The sequence below is a fragment of the Hordeum vulgare genome, chromosome 1H (genome assembly GCF_904849725.1).
Source record: "Hordeum vulgare subsp. vulgare chromosome 1H, MorexV3_pseudomolecules_assembly, whole genome shotgun sequence".
NCBI lineage: Eukaryota > Viridiplantae > Streptophyta > Magnoliopsida > Poales > Poaceae > Hordeum > Hordeum vulgare.
Genome location: NC_058518.1, coordinates 432701529 through 432720389, shown reverse-complemented (window position 1 = coordinate 432720389; position 18861 = coordinate 432701529). Strand labels below are relative to the sequence as shown.

The window sequence follows — 18861 nt, the reverse complement described above, 5'->3', positions numbered from 1 at the left end:
TTCTACCTGAGTAGTAATCATAGAGGCATGTTTACTCAGAAGCTTCAGATCATTGACATTTCTATCTACACAAGCACTTAAATGACTAAGCATACGAGTACTTTGTTCCAAATGTCTGCTAACATAATCATTGAAACTCTGTTGTTTGGCAACAAAGTTGTCAAATTCATCAAAGCATAGGCTAGCAGGTTTGTCAAAAGGAATATCACTCTCATCAAACCTACGTAGAGAATTCACTTCTACTACTTGTATCGGTTATCGAGACCATGGATCTCTTCGATAGGTGGTAGATTTTTGACATCTTCAAATCTAATGCCTTTCTCTTGCATAGATTTCTTGGCTTCTTGCATATCTTCGGGACTGAGGAATAGAATACCTCTTTTCTTAGGAGTTGGCTTAGGAGGTGGTTCGGGAAGAGTCCAAGCCTTATCGTTGATCAAGATGTTATTCAGTAGAATCTTAGCTTGTTCTATAGTTCGTTCCCTAAAAACACAACCGACACAACTATCTAGGTAGTCTCTAGAAGCATCGGTAAGTCCGTTATAGAAGATATCAAGTATCTAGTTCTTCTTAAGAGGGTGATCATGCAAAGCATTCTATAGCTGGATGAGCCTCCCCAAGCTTGTGGGAGACTCTCTTCTTTGAGTTGAGCAAAGTTGTATATTTCCTGCAAGGCAGCTTGCTTCTTATGGGCAGGGAAATATTTCTCACAGAAGTAATAGACCATATCCTGGGGACTACTCACACATCTAGGAGCAAGAGAAGTGAACCAGGCTTTAGCGTCATCCTTTAGAGAGAAAGGAAACAACTTAAGGATATAGTATTAGCGGATCTTCTCCTCACTAGTGAAAAAGGGTGGCTATATCGTGTAGTTTGGTAAGATGGGCTACGATCGTCTCAGACTCATAACCGTGGAAAGGATCAGATTCGACTAGAGAGATTATCTCAGGATCAACAGAGAATTCATAATCCTTATTGGTGATAAAGATTGGTGAAGTGGCAAACTTTGGGTCGTATTTCATCCTAGCTTTCAGAGATTTTTCCTTTCACTTGAGAAGTAATTTCTCAGCGTCATAGGCATCCTTACACGCAAGAAAATCCTCAGCTATCTCTCCCTCCATAACATAACCCTCAGGTATATCAAGCAATTCATATCCAGGAGAGCTAGATCTAGCAGGAGCAAAAGCAGGTTCTATCTCAATAGTATCGGCAGTTTCAGAAGCATCACGAGCGTTGGCACTAACTCTCGCAATATGAGCATCAAGGAATACCCCTAGTTGCATATCAGGCAAAGTAGTATCTCTAGCAGTATCAAGCATAGCATCATCAGGCAAAATAGCATCTCTAGCATCATCAGGCAAAGCAGTATCAAGCATAGCATCATGAGACATAGCATTTCTAGCACTATCAGGCATAGCATCTCTAGCAGTATCAGGCATAGCATCTTTAGCAGTATCAGGCACAGGCGACATTTCAAGATTTCTAGCAGGAGGTGGTGTCGCAAACTTACTCATAACTGAAGGTGAATCAAGTGCAGAGCTAGATGGCAGTTCCTTACCTCCCCTCGTAGTTGAGGGAAAAACTTTGGTTTTTGGATCTTTCAGATTCTTCATAGTGATCAGCAAATATAAATCCCAAGTGACTCAGAGAATATAGCAATCCCTTCCCCGGCAACGACGCCAGAAAAAATGCTGCTAGCAGTCCCCGGCAACGACACTAGAATAATGTTGTTGACGTGTTCCTCACTTGATGCCTCCACGGCAACGGAGCCAGAACTGCTCCCAGTTGCTCAACAATTAGCAATTGTCTTGCAATGGCCCACCAACGCGTGGGTTCGCAGCAGTTTTTGAGGGTAGAGTATTCAACCCAAATTTGTTGGTTCGCCCGACAGGAGGTGAAAGGATACTCTCAAGTATTATCAGCTGAATGTGTCGGATTCAACCGCACCTGAAAGATTAGTATCTGCAAGCAAAGTATCAGTAGCAAAGTAGTATGATAGCAACGGTGCCATAAACGATCTGTTGACGGCAGACTATTCCTAACGGTTGTATCAATGGCGCCAGAAGTTGCCCGTGGACGGGAAATATTCTTTCCCGGCAACGGCGAGCGAAAAAGTATTGTAGCAGGTAGCAGCAGTGTAACGAGTAACAGCGGTGGCAAGGAACAACAGTAGTGACAGCAGTAGCAAGTAGCAACAGTAGCAAGTAACAGCAGTAGCAAGTAGCAACAGAGCAAAGCAAGTAACAGTAGCAGCAACAGTAGTAACAACAACAGAACAAAACAAGTAACAACATCAGTGGGACAAACTCGTAGGCAATGGGTCGGTGATTTGTTTGGATGACATTCATGATGCAACAGTTATAACACGGAGAGATATGTGGCTAGCTCCCGTTCGTCAATGTGATGTAGGCATGCATTTCATGTGTCGTCATACCTGCTCAGGGAAAAGAACTTGCATGACATCTATTGTCCATCCCTCCCGTGGCAGCAGGGTCCAAAAGGAAACTACGGGATATTAAGGTTCTCCTTTTAATAAAGAACCGGACCAACGCATTAGCACTTGGTGAACACATGAACTCCTCAAACTATGGTCATCACTGGGAGTGGTTCCGGTTATTGTCACTCCGGGGTTGCCGGGTCATAACACATAGTAGGTAACTACAACTTGCAAGATCGGATCTAAACCACACATATATTGGTGACAACATAATAATTTTAGATCTGAAATCATGGCACTCGGGCCTTAGTGACAAGCATTAAGCATGGCAAAGTAGTAGCAACATCAATCTCACAACATAGTGGATACTAGGGATCAATCCCCGTCAAAACTAACTCGATTACATGATAGATCTCATCCTACTCATCACCGCCCAGCGAGCCTACGAATAGATTACTCACGAACAATGAAGAGCTTCATGGAATTGGAGAGGGAAGAAGGTTGATGATGACAATGGCGACGATTTCCCCTCTCCGGAGCCCAAAACGGACTCCAGATGTGCCCTCCAGATGAAGAACAGGATGTGGCGGCGCCTCCGTATCGCAAACGCGATGAAATCTTCTCTCTTGATTTTTTCGGGGCGAAAGTGAATTTATAGAGCTGAGTTTGGGGGCGGCAAAGCCACGTGGGCCCCACAAGCTTGGTAGCCGCCACCAAGGGGGCGTCGGCTACAGGGCTTGTGGCCCACTGGCCCATCCCCTCCCGTGGATCTTTGCGCAGGTATTTTTCATATTTTCCATAAATATTCTCCGTAAATTTTCAGGACGTTCCGAGAACTTTCATTTCTGCACAAAAACAACACCATGGCAATTCTGCTGAAAACAGCGTCAGTCCAGGTTAGTTCCATTCAAATCATGCAAATTAGAGTCCAAAACAAGGGCAAAAGAGTTTGGAAAAGTAGATACGATGGAGACGTATCAGCTACCTCTCTCCACTCCACTATATATAGGAGGGGGAAGGGGTGGCGCCATGACCTAATTGGGGTAGGACCACGCTCCATGACCAAATTGGGGCCGAGCCGCGTGCCATGACCAAACTAGGGTCGACGGTGCTAGGAGGAGTCCTTCTCCTATTCGGACTCCTCTCCACCTCCTCACTTTAGGCGCATAGGCCCATAGGGCTGGCCGCCCAGCCCACCAGGGGTTCGTGCGCCACCTCTTAAGCCTATGTGCCCCCCGGGTGGGTGGCCCATCCCGGTGAATCCCCAGAACCCATTCGTCACTCCCCGTACTTTAACAATAGTGCCCGAAACCTTTGTGGAACCCGTATACCTCTTTCCTATATATCAATCTTCATCTTCGGACCATTCCAGAACTCCTCGTGACGTCTAGGATCTCATCCGGGACTTCGAACAACCTTCGGTCACCAACATACATAACTCAACTATACCGAAACGTCATCGAACCTTAAGTGTGCAAACCCCGCGGGTTCGAGAACTATGTAGGCATGGCCTGAGACACTCTCCGATCAAGAACCTATAGCGGGACCTGGATGCCCATATTGGATCCTACATATTCTACGAAGATCTTTATCGGTTGAACCTCTATGTCAAGGATTCACTTAATCACGTATGTTGTTCCCTTTGTCTATCGGTATGTTACTTGCTCGATATTAGATCGTCGGTATCTCCATACCTAGTTCAATCTTGTTACCGGCAAGTCTCTTTACTCGTTCTGTAATACAAGATCCCGTGACCAACTCTTTAGTCACATTGCTTGCAAGTTCATTGTGATGTTGTATTACCGAGTGGGCCCTAGAGATACCCCTCCGTCGTACGGAGTGACAAATCCCATTCTCGATTCACGTCAACCCAACAGACACCTTCGGAGATACCTGTAGAGCATCTTTATAGTCACCCAGTTATGTTGTGATGTTTGATAGACACAAGACATTCCTTCGATGCTCGGGAGTTGCATGATCTCATGGTCATAGAAACAAATACTTGACATGCAGAAAACAGTAGCAATAAACTGACACGATCACATGCTACATTCATAGTTTGGGTCTTGTCCATCACATCATTCTCCTAATGATGTTATCTCATTATCAAATGACAACTCATGTCTATGGTCAGCAAACCTTGACCATCTTTGATCAACGAGCTAGTCCTTAGAGGTTCACTAGGGAGAGTGTGTTGTCTATATACCCACACAAGTATTTGAATTTTCAATCAATACAATTATAGCATGGATAATAAACGATTATCGCAAACAAGGAAATAGAATGATAACTAATTTATTATTGTCTCTAGGGCATATTTCCAATAGCCTCGCCCTACTCGCATCATGACGCCATGTAGCCTCGTCGGACCTGTCAACGCGCCTTGTAGCCACACGTGCCCCCGCATCGTGGGTCTGGTCTTGTCGTCGTACGCCGGTACGGGTTGATGGGACGGGTGCTGACCGTCCGACTGCCGTTGAGGCCAGTCGGACAGGCCGGCTGTCGCCAGTCGAACAACAACACGATGATCACACGGGCCTCCTGTCGCCCCGGGCCACGAGGCGAGCCGACCCCCAAATGTCTTAGAGTCAGATTTTCTCTGCTTTGGTATACCTAGGGGCCATTACCTGTCACCTACCTAGAAAATAGATAGATTCAAGTGGCGAATGACTCTCGTAGTCCCGTCCGTCCATCCTCACCATTCGTCCGTCACTTATCTAGAATGTCTGGACACCGGGACCAATGAAAATACTGACATGACTGATGCTACAGAACAAGTTGTGGTGCAACGATATATTGCAGAGACGCGGATGACCCAATGAGTACTTTTATCAGCTATGCGTTTGTAATTTGGAATCAAGCAAACACCTGTTCTGGACCTGCCCAAAATCTCTAGAGGTTTGGAACACAATCGGGTAGTGGGAGGAATGCGCCACACTAAAACCTAGAGAAGAATGGCAGCATCAAACGGCTACAACCATCGTGCTGAATTCGCAAGTGGCGGCGGCCCTGAGATGGAAGAAGGAAACCAACACAATGAGACTGTTCGCACTTTGTGCAATCGGACAAGAACCCAACCAGTGCACCTTCAACAAAAAATCATCAAGTGTGAGAGACATCATAAGCAGAATCACAAACTGCATGGACCAATGGAGTGCGTGAGCCAGATGCATAAAGAGCCACTTTAAAAAAATCATCGTGAGATATCTACCTTGTACTCCCTCTGTTTTAAAATAAATATCGTTGATCTAGTATAAAATTTATACTAATCTAATACAAATTTTACGATATTTATTTTGAGACGGAGGGAGTATTATATTTGGAGAGGGTCTGACCAAACTATGATCAGCTAAACCCGGATCTTAGGATCATCACCTCATTTTGTATTCTCCATTTTCTTTCTGCTACCAATGAAATTGCCAGCAATTGCTGGAACTTAAAGAAAAAGTATTGCCCAGGTAGGAAATCTGTAGATTCGAGAGGCGAATGACCGAAAATCCTACATCTACTAAAAGTTACGAACATGTTATGTAAGTTTCCAAACTAACTAACTCTCGGTCCCAATTTGACAACTACACAATCACGTAAGAACGTAAGACTTAGTAGACTCGTACGTAAGTGTAGCATTGCTCGGCGAATGACTCCTGTAGCCCCCTCCGTCCACCACTCCACCCTCACCCACGCGGAGGCGACGCGACCCAGCGAAATTTCGAGCCCGTCGGGCGTCGGCGTCGCCAATGCGAGAAGGAGCCCCGAAAACCACATGGCGAGGCGGCCGAAATTTCCACGGCCTGACGATCCAAAACCCCTCGAACGGCGCAGAGGAGGCTCCACCCAGCCGCTGACCCCTCCTCTCGTCAACTCCTCCTAATCCCCTCCACGCACCGAGCCTCGGCTCCCGACGACCGGCCCGGAGAGATGGCCGAGGCGGTGGCCGGCTGGCTGGTGTGCCCGGTAATACGGATCGTCGTCGACAAGGCCAAGTCCTGCGCCGCCGACCGCATCAGGTGGCTTAACGGCGGCGTCCCCGATGCGCTCCAGCAGCTCGACGGGGCCCTCACGGAGCTCCGCGCCGTGGCGGGCGCCGTCGAGCGGAGCCGCGGCGCGAGGGGCGGCGGCGGCGGCGGTGACCTCGACCGGTGGCTGCTGCAGCTCAAGGACGCCGTCTACGAGGCCGACGAGGTCGTCGACGAGTTCGAATACCGGTCGCTCGGCCCCCCGCGCTCCCCCCTTGTCAAGATCGGCAAGCAGCTCGTCGGCACCGACGAGTCGCTAAACAGGCTCAAGGGCGTCATCAAGAAGCTGGACGACATCAAGGACAGCTCTGTCCGGCTGATGCAGGCGGCAGGGCTGGAGGCGTCGTGGTCCGGCGAGTTGAGCGGCCACCCACCCACCTGGGACGGCCCGGACACATGCTCGCTGCTGGGGGACAACGAGGTGTTAGGGCGCGACGCGGAGCGGAAGGACATGGTCTCTTGGCTGACCACCGCCAGCCCGCCCCACCGCGCAGATCCGCGCGCCGCCGCCATCCCCGTCGCAGCTATCATAGGGCTCGGCGGGATGGGGAAGACCGCGCTGGCGCGCGTCCTGCTCCACGACGACTCGGTGAAGGCGACGTTCGATTTGGTGATGTGGGTGTGTCCTGCTGCCGCTTACCACAAGGTCGGGCTAGTGAAGCAAATCCTGCAGTCTGCTGGGGTTGGATTTCCTGACGGCATGAACAATTTCGACTGGCTCCAGAGGCAGCTTAAGGATGCTGTATCATCCAAGAGGTTCCTGCTGGTTCTCGACAATGTCTGGAACAAAGGGGGCATGGACGAGGATAAGTGGAGTGAGGTGCTGGCTCCTCTTAGATGTGGCAAGCCCGGTAGTAAGATCATGGTCACCACCCGGAAAAAGATTGTAGCAACCTTGCTGAATGCCAGAAAGAAGGTCACGTTGGACGGATTGGCATTTGACGATATTTGGTCGCTGTTCACGAGGATTGCTTTCAGCAATGACAGCGCTGACAAGGATTCGGTCTTGCAGGCAATTGGACAGCGGCTTGTTCACAAGCTCAAGGGGTTGCCATTGGCTGCCAAGGTCGTCGGCGGGATGCTCAAGGGTTCCCGGAGTAGCAGTTACTGGAACAAGATCTCAGAGATGGAAAGCTATGCCAATGTAACCGCAACGCTGGGGCTGTGCTACCGGAACCTGCAGGAGCACCTGCAGCCGTGCTTTGCAATCTGCAGCATATTTCCCAAGAACTGGCGGTTTAAGCGTGACAAGTTGGTTAAGATTTGGATGGCCCTGGATTTCATCCGGCCAGCTGAAGGGAAGAAACTGGAGGATGTAGGCAAGGAGTACTTTGATCAACTTGTGGAGGGGTCCTTCTTCCACGAGCGCAAGGAGGGCCATCATCAGAATTACTATTACATTCATGACCTGATGCATGACCTGGCAGAGAGTGTCTCACGAGTTGAGTGTGCAAGAGTTGAGAGTGTTGAGGAGAAGCAGATACCTCGTACAGTTCGGCACTTATCTGTTACTGTTGATGCTGTCACGCGGCTCAAAGGCCGGTGCGAGCTCAAAAGATTGCGCACATTCATAATTCTAAAGCATTCCTCATCTTCTCTCAGTCAATTGCCAGATGATATCCTCAAAGAATTGAAGGGTGTCCGTGTGCTTGGTTTGGATGGCTGTGATATGGTTGATTTGTCAGATAAAATTGGTCAACTGATGCACCTGAGGTACCTTGCTCTTTGCAAGACAATTACAAGGCTTCCGCAGTCAGTGACCAAACTGTTCCTTCTTCAGACCCTTAGTATACCTAAGAGGTCCCACCTCGAGAAGTTTCCGGAAGATATGCGGAACTTGAAATATTTGCGCCATTTGGATATGGACAGGGCAAGTACATCGAAAGTTGCGGGTATTGGGGAACTGACTCGTCTCCAGGGATCAATTGAGTTCCATGTTAAAAGGGAAAAAGGTCACACGTTAGAAGATTTGTCTGATATGAATGGTCTCTGCAGAAAGCTCCATATCAAGAACCTTGATGTTGTATCCAGTAAACAAGAGGCCAGCAAAGCTGGCCTGAGAAAGAAACAGGGTATTAAGGTGCTGGAACTAGAATGGAATTCCACTGGTAAGAGTGTCCCTTTTGTCGATGCTCAAGTGTTAGAAGGCCTTGAACCGCACCCTCATGTTGAAGAGGTCCGTATCAGAAGATATCATGGTGATACTTCACCGTGTTGGTTGGACATGAGCTTGAAGGAGGGAAATACACTGTGCCTACTTAAATCTTTGTATTTGACCAACTGTAGGAAGTGGGAGCTCCTGCCTCCTCTTGGGCAGCTTCCCTGCCTGAAGGTTTTGCATTTGAAAGAGATGTGCTCACTGAGAAAGATTGGCAGTGAGTTCTATGGAACCAAGTTGATTGCATTTCCATGTCTGGTAGATCTTGAATTTGATGATATGCCACAATGGGTTGAGTGGACCAAAGAAGAGAGCGTGACCAATGTTTTCCCCAGGCTCCGTAAGCTGAATCTTTTGAACTGTCCCAAATTGGTTAAAGTGCCTCCTTTCTCTCAGTCTATCAGGAAGGTCACTGTCCGAAACACAGGGTTTGTTTCACACATGAAGCTAACGTTCTCATCGTCATCGAGAGCTTGCAGCGTTGCACTGGAGACATGTTCTACCACCATCCTTACAATAGGCTTGCTGCACCCCCTACAGGTGGAAGCAGTTGCAGTTTTGACTCTGCGGCGCTGCCAAGGTGTAAATTTTGAGGATCTTCAGGCACTTACCTCACTGAAGAAGCTGCATATATCTCATCTAGACATAACAGATGAGCAGCTGGGTACTTGTTTGCGAGGTTTACGATCACTCACCTCTCTGGAGATAGACAACTGCAGCAACATAACATTTCTTCCACATGTTGAGAGTTCGAGTGGATTGACGACATTGCACATTCGACAGTGCTCCAAATTGTCCTCTCTGCATTCCTTGCGGAGTTTCGCAGCACTGGAAAGCATGTCGATCGACAATTGCTCCAAGCTCACCTTAGAATCTTTCCCTGCCAACTTCAGCAGCCTTAGTTCGCTGAGAAAATTGAACATAATGTGCTGCACGGGGCTGGAGTCGCTGCCAAGGGGCTTCCCGTCTTCACTGCAAGTTCTTGATCTGATTGGGTGCAAGCCAGTGCTGTTGAACCAGCTGCAACTCAAGGATGGGCCAGAATGGGATAAAATAACACATATCCCAATTAAACGGATCCATTGATCAGGGGCTCGTTATCATTCTTGTGTGCAAGATGAGTGTTAAATTGTGATCCAGATTCTACCGTATTGAACTAGACGTAGTATAAACGGTGTGGTCTTTTGTGTTGGTACCGACGCGTACGAGTACAACTCGTTTATTTGTCCTCCAAGGACTCTCATGTATTGTCCCTCATATATACTCCATGTAGTCGCATCTAAAGACGGTCTGTCGTCTCGTGCTTATAATACTCCACCCTCATAGTGATTACGCTTTCGTGCGTCCATGGTTTTCTTCCGCAAGGGTTTTCACGTAAAAATCCGTGTCTTTCGTGTCTCGTTGATATCGTTTTATCTAACAAGTGGTATCAGAGTTGAGGTTCTACCGTATACGAGATCGAGACTAGGGTTCGGCATCCTGCCGCAACCGACGCGACCTGGCCATCCGAAGCCAGATCAAGAAGTCGAGGCTGAGTTCGACAGGGATTTAATCCTGCTACGCCGCCCTACAAATCCTGTCTGATCCGCCTCTGTTCCTCTAATCCGTCGAGACCGCCGCTGTCACCCATCGCCAAGTTGCTGCTGCCAAGAAGCGAGGCTGTCGCTGCTGGTGCTACTTCCCAGGGACAAAATCCATCAACAGAAAGCTACTAGTACTACTTCACGTGACCTGCTAGTACTAGTTGAGGACTATATCAATTTGTTTTCTCATTAATTGCTACATCCACAATCGAAGCTATCAGGTGCTATTGTTTCTAGTTTCTTTGCTCCGCATATTAATTCTGTCAAGAATTTTTTCTACCGGCTTGCACTACTTTGTGTACACATATTTATCTACTCATGGCATCCATGAAGTATGATCTTCCGTTGCTGGACCGTGACACAAGGTTTACCCTATGGCAAGTCAAGATACGGGCGTTGTTGGCACATGCCGACTATGATGATGCACTGGATAGTTTTGGAAAGAATAGAATTGAGGATTGGACTGCTGAGGAGAAAAGAAGGGATCGTAAGGCTTTGTCACAAATTCAACTCCATTTGCATAATAATATTTTACAGGAAGTTTTGACCGAGAAAACTGCCGCCGCTCTATGGTTAAAGCTGGAAGGGATTTGCATCACTAAGGATCTGACCAGCAAGATGCATTTGAAGCAAAAATTATTCATGCACAGGTTACCCGAGGGAGGTAACGTTTTGAATCATATTTCAGAATTTAAAGAGATCATATCCGATCTAGCTGCAATGGAGGTTACGTATGATGAAGAAGATACTGCTTTAATGTTACTTTGTTCGCTGCCAAGTTCTTATACCAATTTTCGAGACACCATATTATAGAGTCGTGATACTCTCACGCTTAATGAAGTTTATGAAGCTTTAAACTCTAAGGAGAAGATGAAATTAATGATGTCTCATGATGGTTCAAGTTCATCCCAAGCCGAGGGATTATCTGTTCGTGGCAGGACAAAGGAGAAGAACTCACATAATGAAAACCATGGCAAAAGTAAGAACGGCCAGAGGGGCCGGTCGCAATCCAGAGACAAGAAGCAATCTTGCAGGTATTGCAAGAGAGACGGGCATGACATCTCAGAATGTTTCAAGTTGCACAACAAGGAAAAGAGGAATGGTACGTATAAACCGAAAGGTAACAAACAAGGTGAAAGTTCTGCTAATGTTGCTCGTGATGAAAGTTTCGATGATGCTCTTGTTGTTATTGCTGGATGTGCTGAGACCAATGATGAGTGGGTACTTGACACTGCGTGTACTTTTCATATGTGCCCGCATAGAGATTGGTTTACCACTTTTGATTCTACTACTGCTGCTGGTTCCGTTTTGGGTTTTGATAATTCACCATGCAAGATTGAAGGCATAGGTTCCATTCGAATCAAGATGTTTGATGATACAATCAGAACTTTGACAGATGTTCGGTATATTCCGAAGATGAAGAGAAATCTTATCTCTGTGAGTGCCCTTGATGCAAAGGGATACAAGTATTCAGGTGGAGATAGTGTTTTGAAGGTCACCAAAGGTTCTCTCATTGTGATGAAAGGTGACTTAAGTTCGACCAATGGTCTTTATTACCTTCGAGGTTCTACCGTTTCAGGTAATGCTACTCCGGTTATTTCAAAGAATTCTGATTGTGATGCTTCTAACCTTTGGCATATGCGTCTTGGACATATGAGTGAACTTGGTTTGGCAGAGTTAAATAAGAGAGGTCTTCTTAAAGGATACCAAACTGGTAAATTGAAATTTTGTAAGCATTGTATCTTCGGCAAGCACAAGAGGGTGAAGTTCAACACTTCGACTCATACAACTGAAGGTATTCTTGATTATGTGCATTCTGATTTATGGGGACCATCTCGCAAAAGGTCATTAGGTGGTGCTCGTTACATGTTGACTATTATTGATGATTATTCGAGAAAGGTTTGGCCTTATTTCTTGAAGCATAAATGGCAAGCTTTCTCAGCTTTCAAGGAATGGAAGATTATGATTGAGAGACAAACTGAAAAGAAGGTAAAAATACTTCGCACTGATAATGGTATGGAATTCTGTTCTAAGCAATTTGGGAATCATTGCAAGTCTGAAGGCATTGTCAGACACCACACCGTTCCTTATACTCCTCAACAAAACGGTGTTGCTGAGCGTATGAACAGGACCATTATTTCCAAAGCCCGTTGCATGTTGTCCAATGCAGGTTTGCATAGGCGTTTTTGGACTGAGACCGCTTTCACTGCTTGTTATCTCATCAACTGTTCACCATCTATTCCTCTTAATAAGAAAACTCCAACTGAGTATGGTCTGGTTCACCTGCTGATTATTCACAGTTGAGAGTTTTTGGTTGCACTGCTTATGCTCATGTTGATAATGGAAAGTTGGAGCCTAGGGCTGTTAAGTGCATCTTTCTTGGTTATAAATCTGGTGTTAAAGGTTTTAAATTGTGGAATCCTGAAACACAAAAGATTGTTATTAGCAGAAACGTTATCTTTAATGAATCTGCTATGTTACATGATGTTCCATCTACTAATGTTCCTCTTGAGAGTGAACAACAGTCTACTGTTCAGCAGCCTACTGTTCAGGTGGAGCATGTTATCGATTCAGGTGATACTTCTAATAAGGAAAATGTTGATGCACATGATGAACCCGTCTTTAATGATGAACATGTCACTCCAAATCAGCCTATTGTTCCACCCGGTTGAAATCTCGCACGTGACAGAGTTAGGCGGGGTATTAATGCACCTGAAAGGTTAATTGAGGAGTGCAATATTGTTTCTTTTGCTTTATTTTTTGCAGAATAAATTGAAGGTAATGCTGAGCCTTCTTCATATTTCGAGGCTATTATTTCTGGTGATAGTAATAAGTGGATGACTGCTATGCATGATGATATGGAATCACTTGAAAAGAATGACACTTGGGATTTAGTAAGATTACCTAGAGATAAGAAACCTATTCGTTGCAAGTGGGTTTTCAAAATAAAGGAAGATGTTTCTCCTAATGATGAGGCAAGATATAAAGCAAGGTTGGTTGCTAAAGGTTATAGCCAAATTCCAGGTATTGACTATAACGAAGTCTTTTCTCCTGTTGTGAAGCATAGCTCTATTCGCACTTTACTTAGTATTGTTGCCATGAATGATTTTGAGCTTGAACAATTGGATGTTAAAACTGCATTCTTACATGGAGAATTAGAAGAGGATATTTATATGGAACAACCTGAAGGTTTTGTTATTCCTGGAAAAGAAAAGCTTGTTTGTAAGTTAAAGAAATCTCTTTATGGATTGAAGCAATCCCCTCGACAGTCGTACAAGAGATTTGACACCTTTATGCTCTCTCAAGGTTTCAATCTATGACACCCCGATGTCGACGTTCCCGAAGATTCCCCTCCTATTCCGTTTTCGTCGTGTGGTTCGTTTGTCTGTCGCATTCATCATCGCATCATGCGCATCATCTGCATTGCATCGGCATCTCCGTTGCCGCCAGTTTTCAAACTTGCATCCGTTATTAGTTGCCGCTTCTCTTCGCGTTCGTCGTTGTTCGTTCTGAGCCTGACCGCACACGCACGCGCCCGCGGCACCGTCGGAACCCTGTTTTAAAAGTGTGCGTTAAACTTTCTCTGATCGAGTTGAGATTTGACGTGCGGTATTATTTTCATATAGCTAGGCCGCCTGTCGAATTTCGTCGCGATCGGAGTCCGTCTGATACCCGAACGGTCGACCGTAGCGGCACCGTATTCGGTCTACCGTCGGACGTTTGTCGGTGTTTTAAAATTCGTGCCGCGCCGCCCGTTCTCCCTCTCGTCTCCGGATATCCACTCTACACAGCCAGTCGTCCGTCACGCGTTCGGAATTAGTCGATTCCGTCTGCGCCGTTGAATCCGGGGCGGAAAACCGCTAAACCTAGCCCCTCATTTGTTATAAATAGGCCTCCCCCTAATTTTTAGGAAACCCTAAACCCCCCATCGTTTTCCGTGCCCGCAGCTCTCTGCCACCTCCTCTCTCCACCCACCAGCCGCCGGGCCCGCGAGCCCGCGCGCGGCCCGCCCGAGCCCATCCGAGCCGCCGCCGCCCCGGTCTGGCTCCCGAGCCCTAGCCGGGCAGCCTCGCCCCCGAGCTCCTGCCGTCCCCGTGCTGCCCGAGCCCCTCCCGACGCGCCGCCGCACCTCCCCGCCGGCCACTGGCTACCGGCCGACGCCGGGAGCCCCTCGCCAGGAAGCCCCGCCGGCCAGCAGTCGCCGCTGCCGGATCTCGCAGCCCCAGCCTCGCCGCCGATGCCTCGCCGCCGCATGCGCCATGCCCACCGTCGGCTGCCGCCCTTGCCCAGATCCGGTGGCCGAGGACCGGATCCGGCCATCCCTCGCGTCGGCAGCCACCGGAGCCCGACGGAACCGCCGTTGCGGGTGCCCAGCGCCGCTGGGGGGCTCGTCCCGCAGAGCTTCAGGAGGGAGACGACGGGTACGGGCGAAGCAGCTCGCCAGCCTCGCTGGGCGAGCGCCCCCGAGTCGGCCCACCAGAGCCAGGCCGACCTCCTCCCGCACCGGCCCAGCTCGGTCGCCAGCAGCCGGCCCAGCAGCGCCAGAGCCGCCTCCGCCAGCCTCCCCTCATGGGCCCGAGGCCCACCGAGGTGAGCTTATCCCCCGCCCAACGATTTATCTGCTTTATAGCGCCCCTGTTCGGCCCAATAGATAGTTAGGTTTTTTTTCCTTTTCTCGGAATTAGTTATATTCCAGAGAATAGACGTATAATAAAATGCCCGTAGATTTTTATCCGTAAGTCGGATCGAGGCAAGTTATATATGTTTTTCGCGTAGTTTTACGCGTAGATTACGTTTGTGCACCTTGCATATTTGTTCGATTTAGTTTAGCGTGCCAAATGCTTTGTTTACCGTGCTGTCTATATAGGATAGACGCCGTATTTATTTTTCGCGCTAGAACGTATTGCCCGAATGCCGTTTTAGAAATGCCTATGTTTTAAGGACCATTATTCCAGGTATTTTAGAGCGGTCATAGGTATTTTTGCATGTATGGTTTGCCGGTAATTTATTTTTCCCGCGTATAGGTTATTTTCTCGCTTTTTAGTGTGGCTTTATTTTGTGTTGCAACCCCACATATTTTATATGTTTCCGGGGTAGAAAAATCCCATGGATTTTTCTGTGCAATTAGTTTTAGCTTTAGAGCAAGTTGGTTCGCGCGATATTTCGCCGTGATGCCCTTTTGCTTATTTCGTAGGATTTATTCCGTGCCTCGTTTGAATTAGTTGTCAACTAGGGAGTTCTTCTTAGATGTTTTGTTTAGTCCCTGGTATTTTTGGTTGCAATAGAAATGCATGTTTAGGTGTTGTTTGCTTGCTCTCAAGTTGCTAGAAATAGTGCTGATTTGGAGGAGCTGAAATATTTCTAAGTCTGAAATCTGTTATATTTTGTTGCTGTCTTGTCTTGCTTGCATCTTGTGATCTGTAGCTCTTTTAAGGTTGGTCTAATGGAGTTAGTTGTACCCCTTGTGTTTCTCTAGCTTTCTGTAAATTTTCATGCCATTTGGAGTCCTGTAGTTAGGATTTTGCTGCTGTCAATATTGCTTCAGATCGAAAACTGCACTTTCATGAGGTGTAATTTTCACTAAGTCTGAAATAGTGTGTGAGATGCCATTTTGTGTCTTCTTTTTCTAGTGCTCCTTGCTTCCATGCTAGTTGTTGTTAGTTGCTTGTAATAGTGCTTCTTGCCCTCTTCCGTGCCATGCCTTGATTGTGCATTTCGGAGTTATGTAGCTCGTAGTTGTGGGGCGTAGAATATGCTATGTGGCTGATTTTGGCAGATTGTAGCCATTTCTTGTTTTGCTCGTAGGTGTTGAACCGTAGCTCCGATTTGATCGTGTCCTACATGAAACTTGCTTAAAATATTGTGTAGTTTCATTTTCTCTTGCTGGTTGTATGTTTTGACGTGCTCGTGACCGTCGTTGCACACATATTGCATTCATGTCATCATATCTTGCGGTGCTTGTATCTTTTGAACCGTAGCTTCGTTGGAGATGTTCTTTATGTATAGATTGCTTGAAATGACGCGTAGAATCACGTGAACCTATTTGTTTTGTTGTTTAACAACCAATTAAATGCATTAGTTCAGATCTGGACAGAATTTGTAAATTAACATGTGAGGTCGTCTCGGAGGTGCTATATGTCATTTCCGACCTCATTTAAAATGCCTAGATAGGTAGATTAATTGCGCTTCACCTCTTGCCATGTTTAATCATATTTAATATTGCGTGTATTTAATCGGGATAGAACTAAATAAATTAATGTGGAGTTTCGTCAATATGCAACTCGTTGCATATTGAACTTCACTTAATGTGTAGTGTTTGATTGTGTGAATTGTCATGCCGTGACTTGCATATATTCAGCTGCTCATGCATCATATGTGTTGTGCATCGTGTGGGGAATTTAGAGTGTTGATTTGTGTTTCCGGTTTGCTTCGTCTCGTTAGAGTTCCGCAAGCGTGTCGGATTGTGAGGACCCGTTCGACTACATCGGTTCGTCTGCTTCACGGAGGCATTCTTCTTCCAAGCGGGATCTCAGGCAAGATGATCATTTCTCCAGATACCATTACTATCATTGCCATGCTAGTTTATCGCTTCTATCGTTTATGTCTCGTTGCCTACCACCTGTTAAATATCAGCCTCTCAACAATGCCATGATTACCTTCAACCTGTTCGACCTAGAAAACCACTGATTGGCTATGTTACTGCTTGCTTAATCCTGTTGATAGCGTTGCTAGTTGCAGGTGCAGTTGCTTCCATGTGATAACATGGATTCCTTGTCATATCACCATATTAATGTTATTTAATTTAATGCACCTATATACTTGGTAAAAGGTGGAAGGCTCGGCCTTTCTAGCCTGGTGTTTTGTTCCACCTTTGCCCCCTTAGTTTCGGCTACCGGTGTTAGGTTCCATAAACGAGCGCTCCTAACACGATCGGGGTTGTTATGGGGACCCCCTTGATAATTCGTTTTAGATTAAAGCTGGTCTGGCAAGGCCCAACATTGGTACTACATTTGCCTAATCACCTAATAAATTGCATACGGACTTCCCAGGCCCCGAGGATAATTTAATCAACCCCCGGGCCAGTGCTCCTCATGAGTGTTGGTCCAAAACAGAGCAGCTTATTAACGCTACCCGGGGCAACTCGGCGTTTGGCGTGGTAACCATCGCTCATCCGTCGTGTCCTGAGAACGAGGTACGCGACTCCTATCGGGATCATCGACACGTCGGGCGGCCTTGCTGGATTAATTTTACCTTTGATGAGATATCTTGTGCATCGGGATTCCGGTGATGCTTTGGGTAATCTCAGAGTTGAGGTTTTCCACTAGGGAATCCGACAAGATCGCGAGCTTCGTGATTGAGGATTTCTATGCGGCTTGTGGTAATTTGTGATGGACTAGTTGGAGCACCTCTGCAGGGTTAAATCTTTTCGGAAAGCCGTGCCCGCGGTTATGTGGCAACGTGGAAGCTTTGTTTAACACTAGTTCTAGATAACTTGAAGTTAACTTAATTAAAATATGCCAACTGTGTGCGTAACCGTGACTCTCTCTTTCGTGAGTTCCTTCTCCGATCGAGGACACAGTGGGGTTATGCCTGACGTAGGTAGGTGTTCAGGATCATTCATTTGATCATCTGTAGTTCACGTCCGCTATGCGTAGATTTTCCCCCTCTTATTTCTGGTACTCGTAAGTTAGCCACCAGATATATGCTTAGTCGCTGCTGCAACCTCACCACTTAACCATGCCTCACCCATTAAGCTTTGCTAGTCTTGATACCTTTGGAAATGAGATTGCTGAGTCCCCTGTGGCTCACAGTTTACTACAACAGCAGTTGCAGGTACAGGTAAAGGTTACTTGACGCGAGCGCGTTGATTGTACATTTGGAGTTGCTTCTTCTTATTCTTCTTCTTCATCGATCTAGGATGGGTTCCAGGCCGGTAGCCTGGGATAGCAAGGATGGACGTCGTTCTTCTTTTGTCGTTTGTTTTCGTCTGTAGTCGGACCCTGCTCTTACTCTTGATGATTATGTAATATACTGATGTGACTCTGATGTAGCTTGTGGCGAGTGTAAGCCAACTCTTTATATATCTCTTCTTTTCAGTACATGTACTTGTAACGATATCCATTCTTGCGACACGACGAGATGCGTTTCTATCCCTGACGAGGTCCTCGTGCCAAATTGAGGATAGGGTCGCATCTTGGGCGTGACACAATCGGTCTAATTATGATAGCTGTGTTTACTTGAAAACTGTCAATGGTTCAGCTATTTATTTGCTCCTTTATGTTGATGATATGTTAATTGCTGCAAAGAGCATGTCAGAGATTGATGAACTAAAGAAGCAATTGAGTAATGAATTTGAGATGAAGGATTTGGGTGCAGCAAAGAAAATACTTGGCATGGAAATATCCAGAGATAGACCATCTGGAAAATTATATCTCAGTCAGAAGGGATATATTGATAAAGTTCTTCGCCATTTTAATATGCATAATGCCAAGCCAGTAAGTACTCCGTTAGCTGCACACTTCAAATTATCATCAGCCTTATGTCCTGAGTCAGATGCAGATATTGAGTACATGTTTAGAGTTCTCTATTTGAGTGCAATTGGTTCACTTATGTATGCCATGGTTTGTTCTCGTCCGGATTTATCTTTTGCACTGAGTGTTGTTAGTA

General features: G+C 46.6%; 1 protein-coding gene across 1 annotated transcript; it reads left to right on the top strand.

Annotated features, from left to right (window-relative positions):
• The first annotated feature begins 5873 nt into the window (after positions 1-5873).
• On the top strand, positions 5874-9992 carry LOC123442957 (putative disease resistance protein RGA4). Its single transcript, XM_045119153.1, has one exon. It carries the CDS (start codon positions 6356-6358, stop codon positions 9695-9697), a length of 3342 nt encoding a protein of 1113 aa, XP_044975088.1. The 5' UTR covers positions 5874-6355; the 3' UTR covers positions 9698-9992.
• The last annotated feature ends 8869 nt before the right edge of the window (positions 9993-18861 follow it).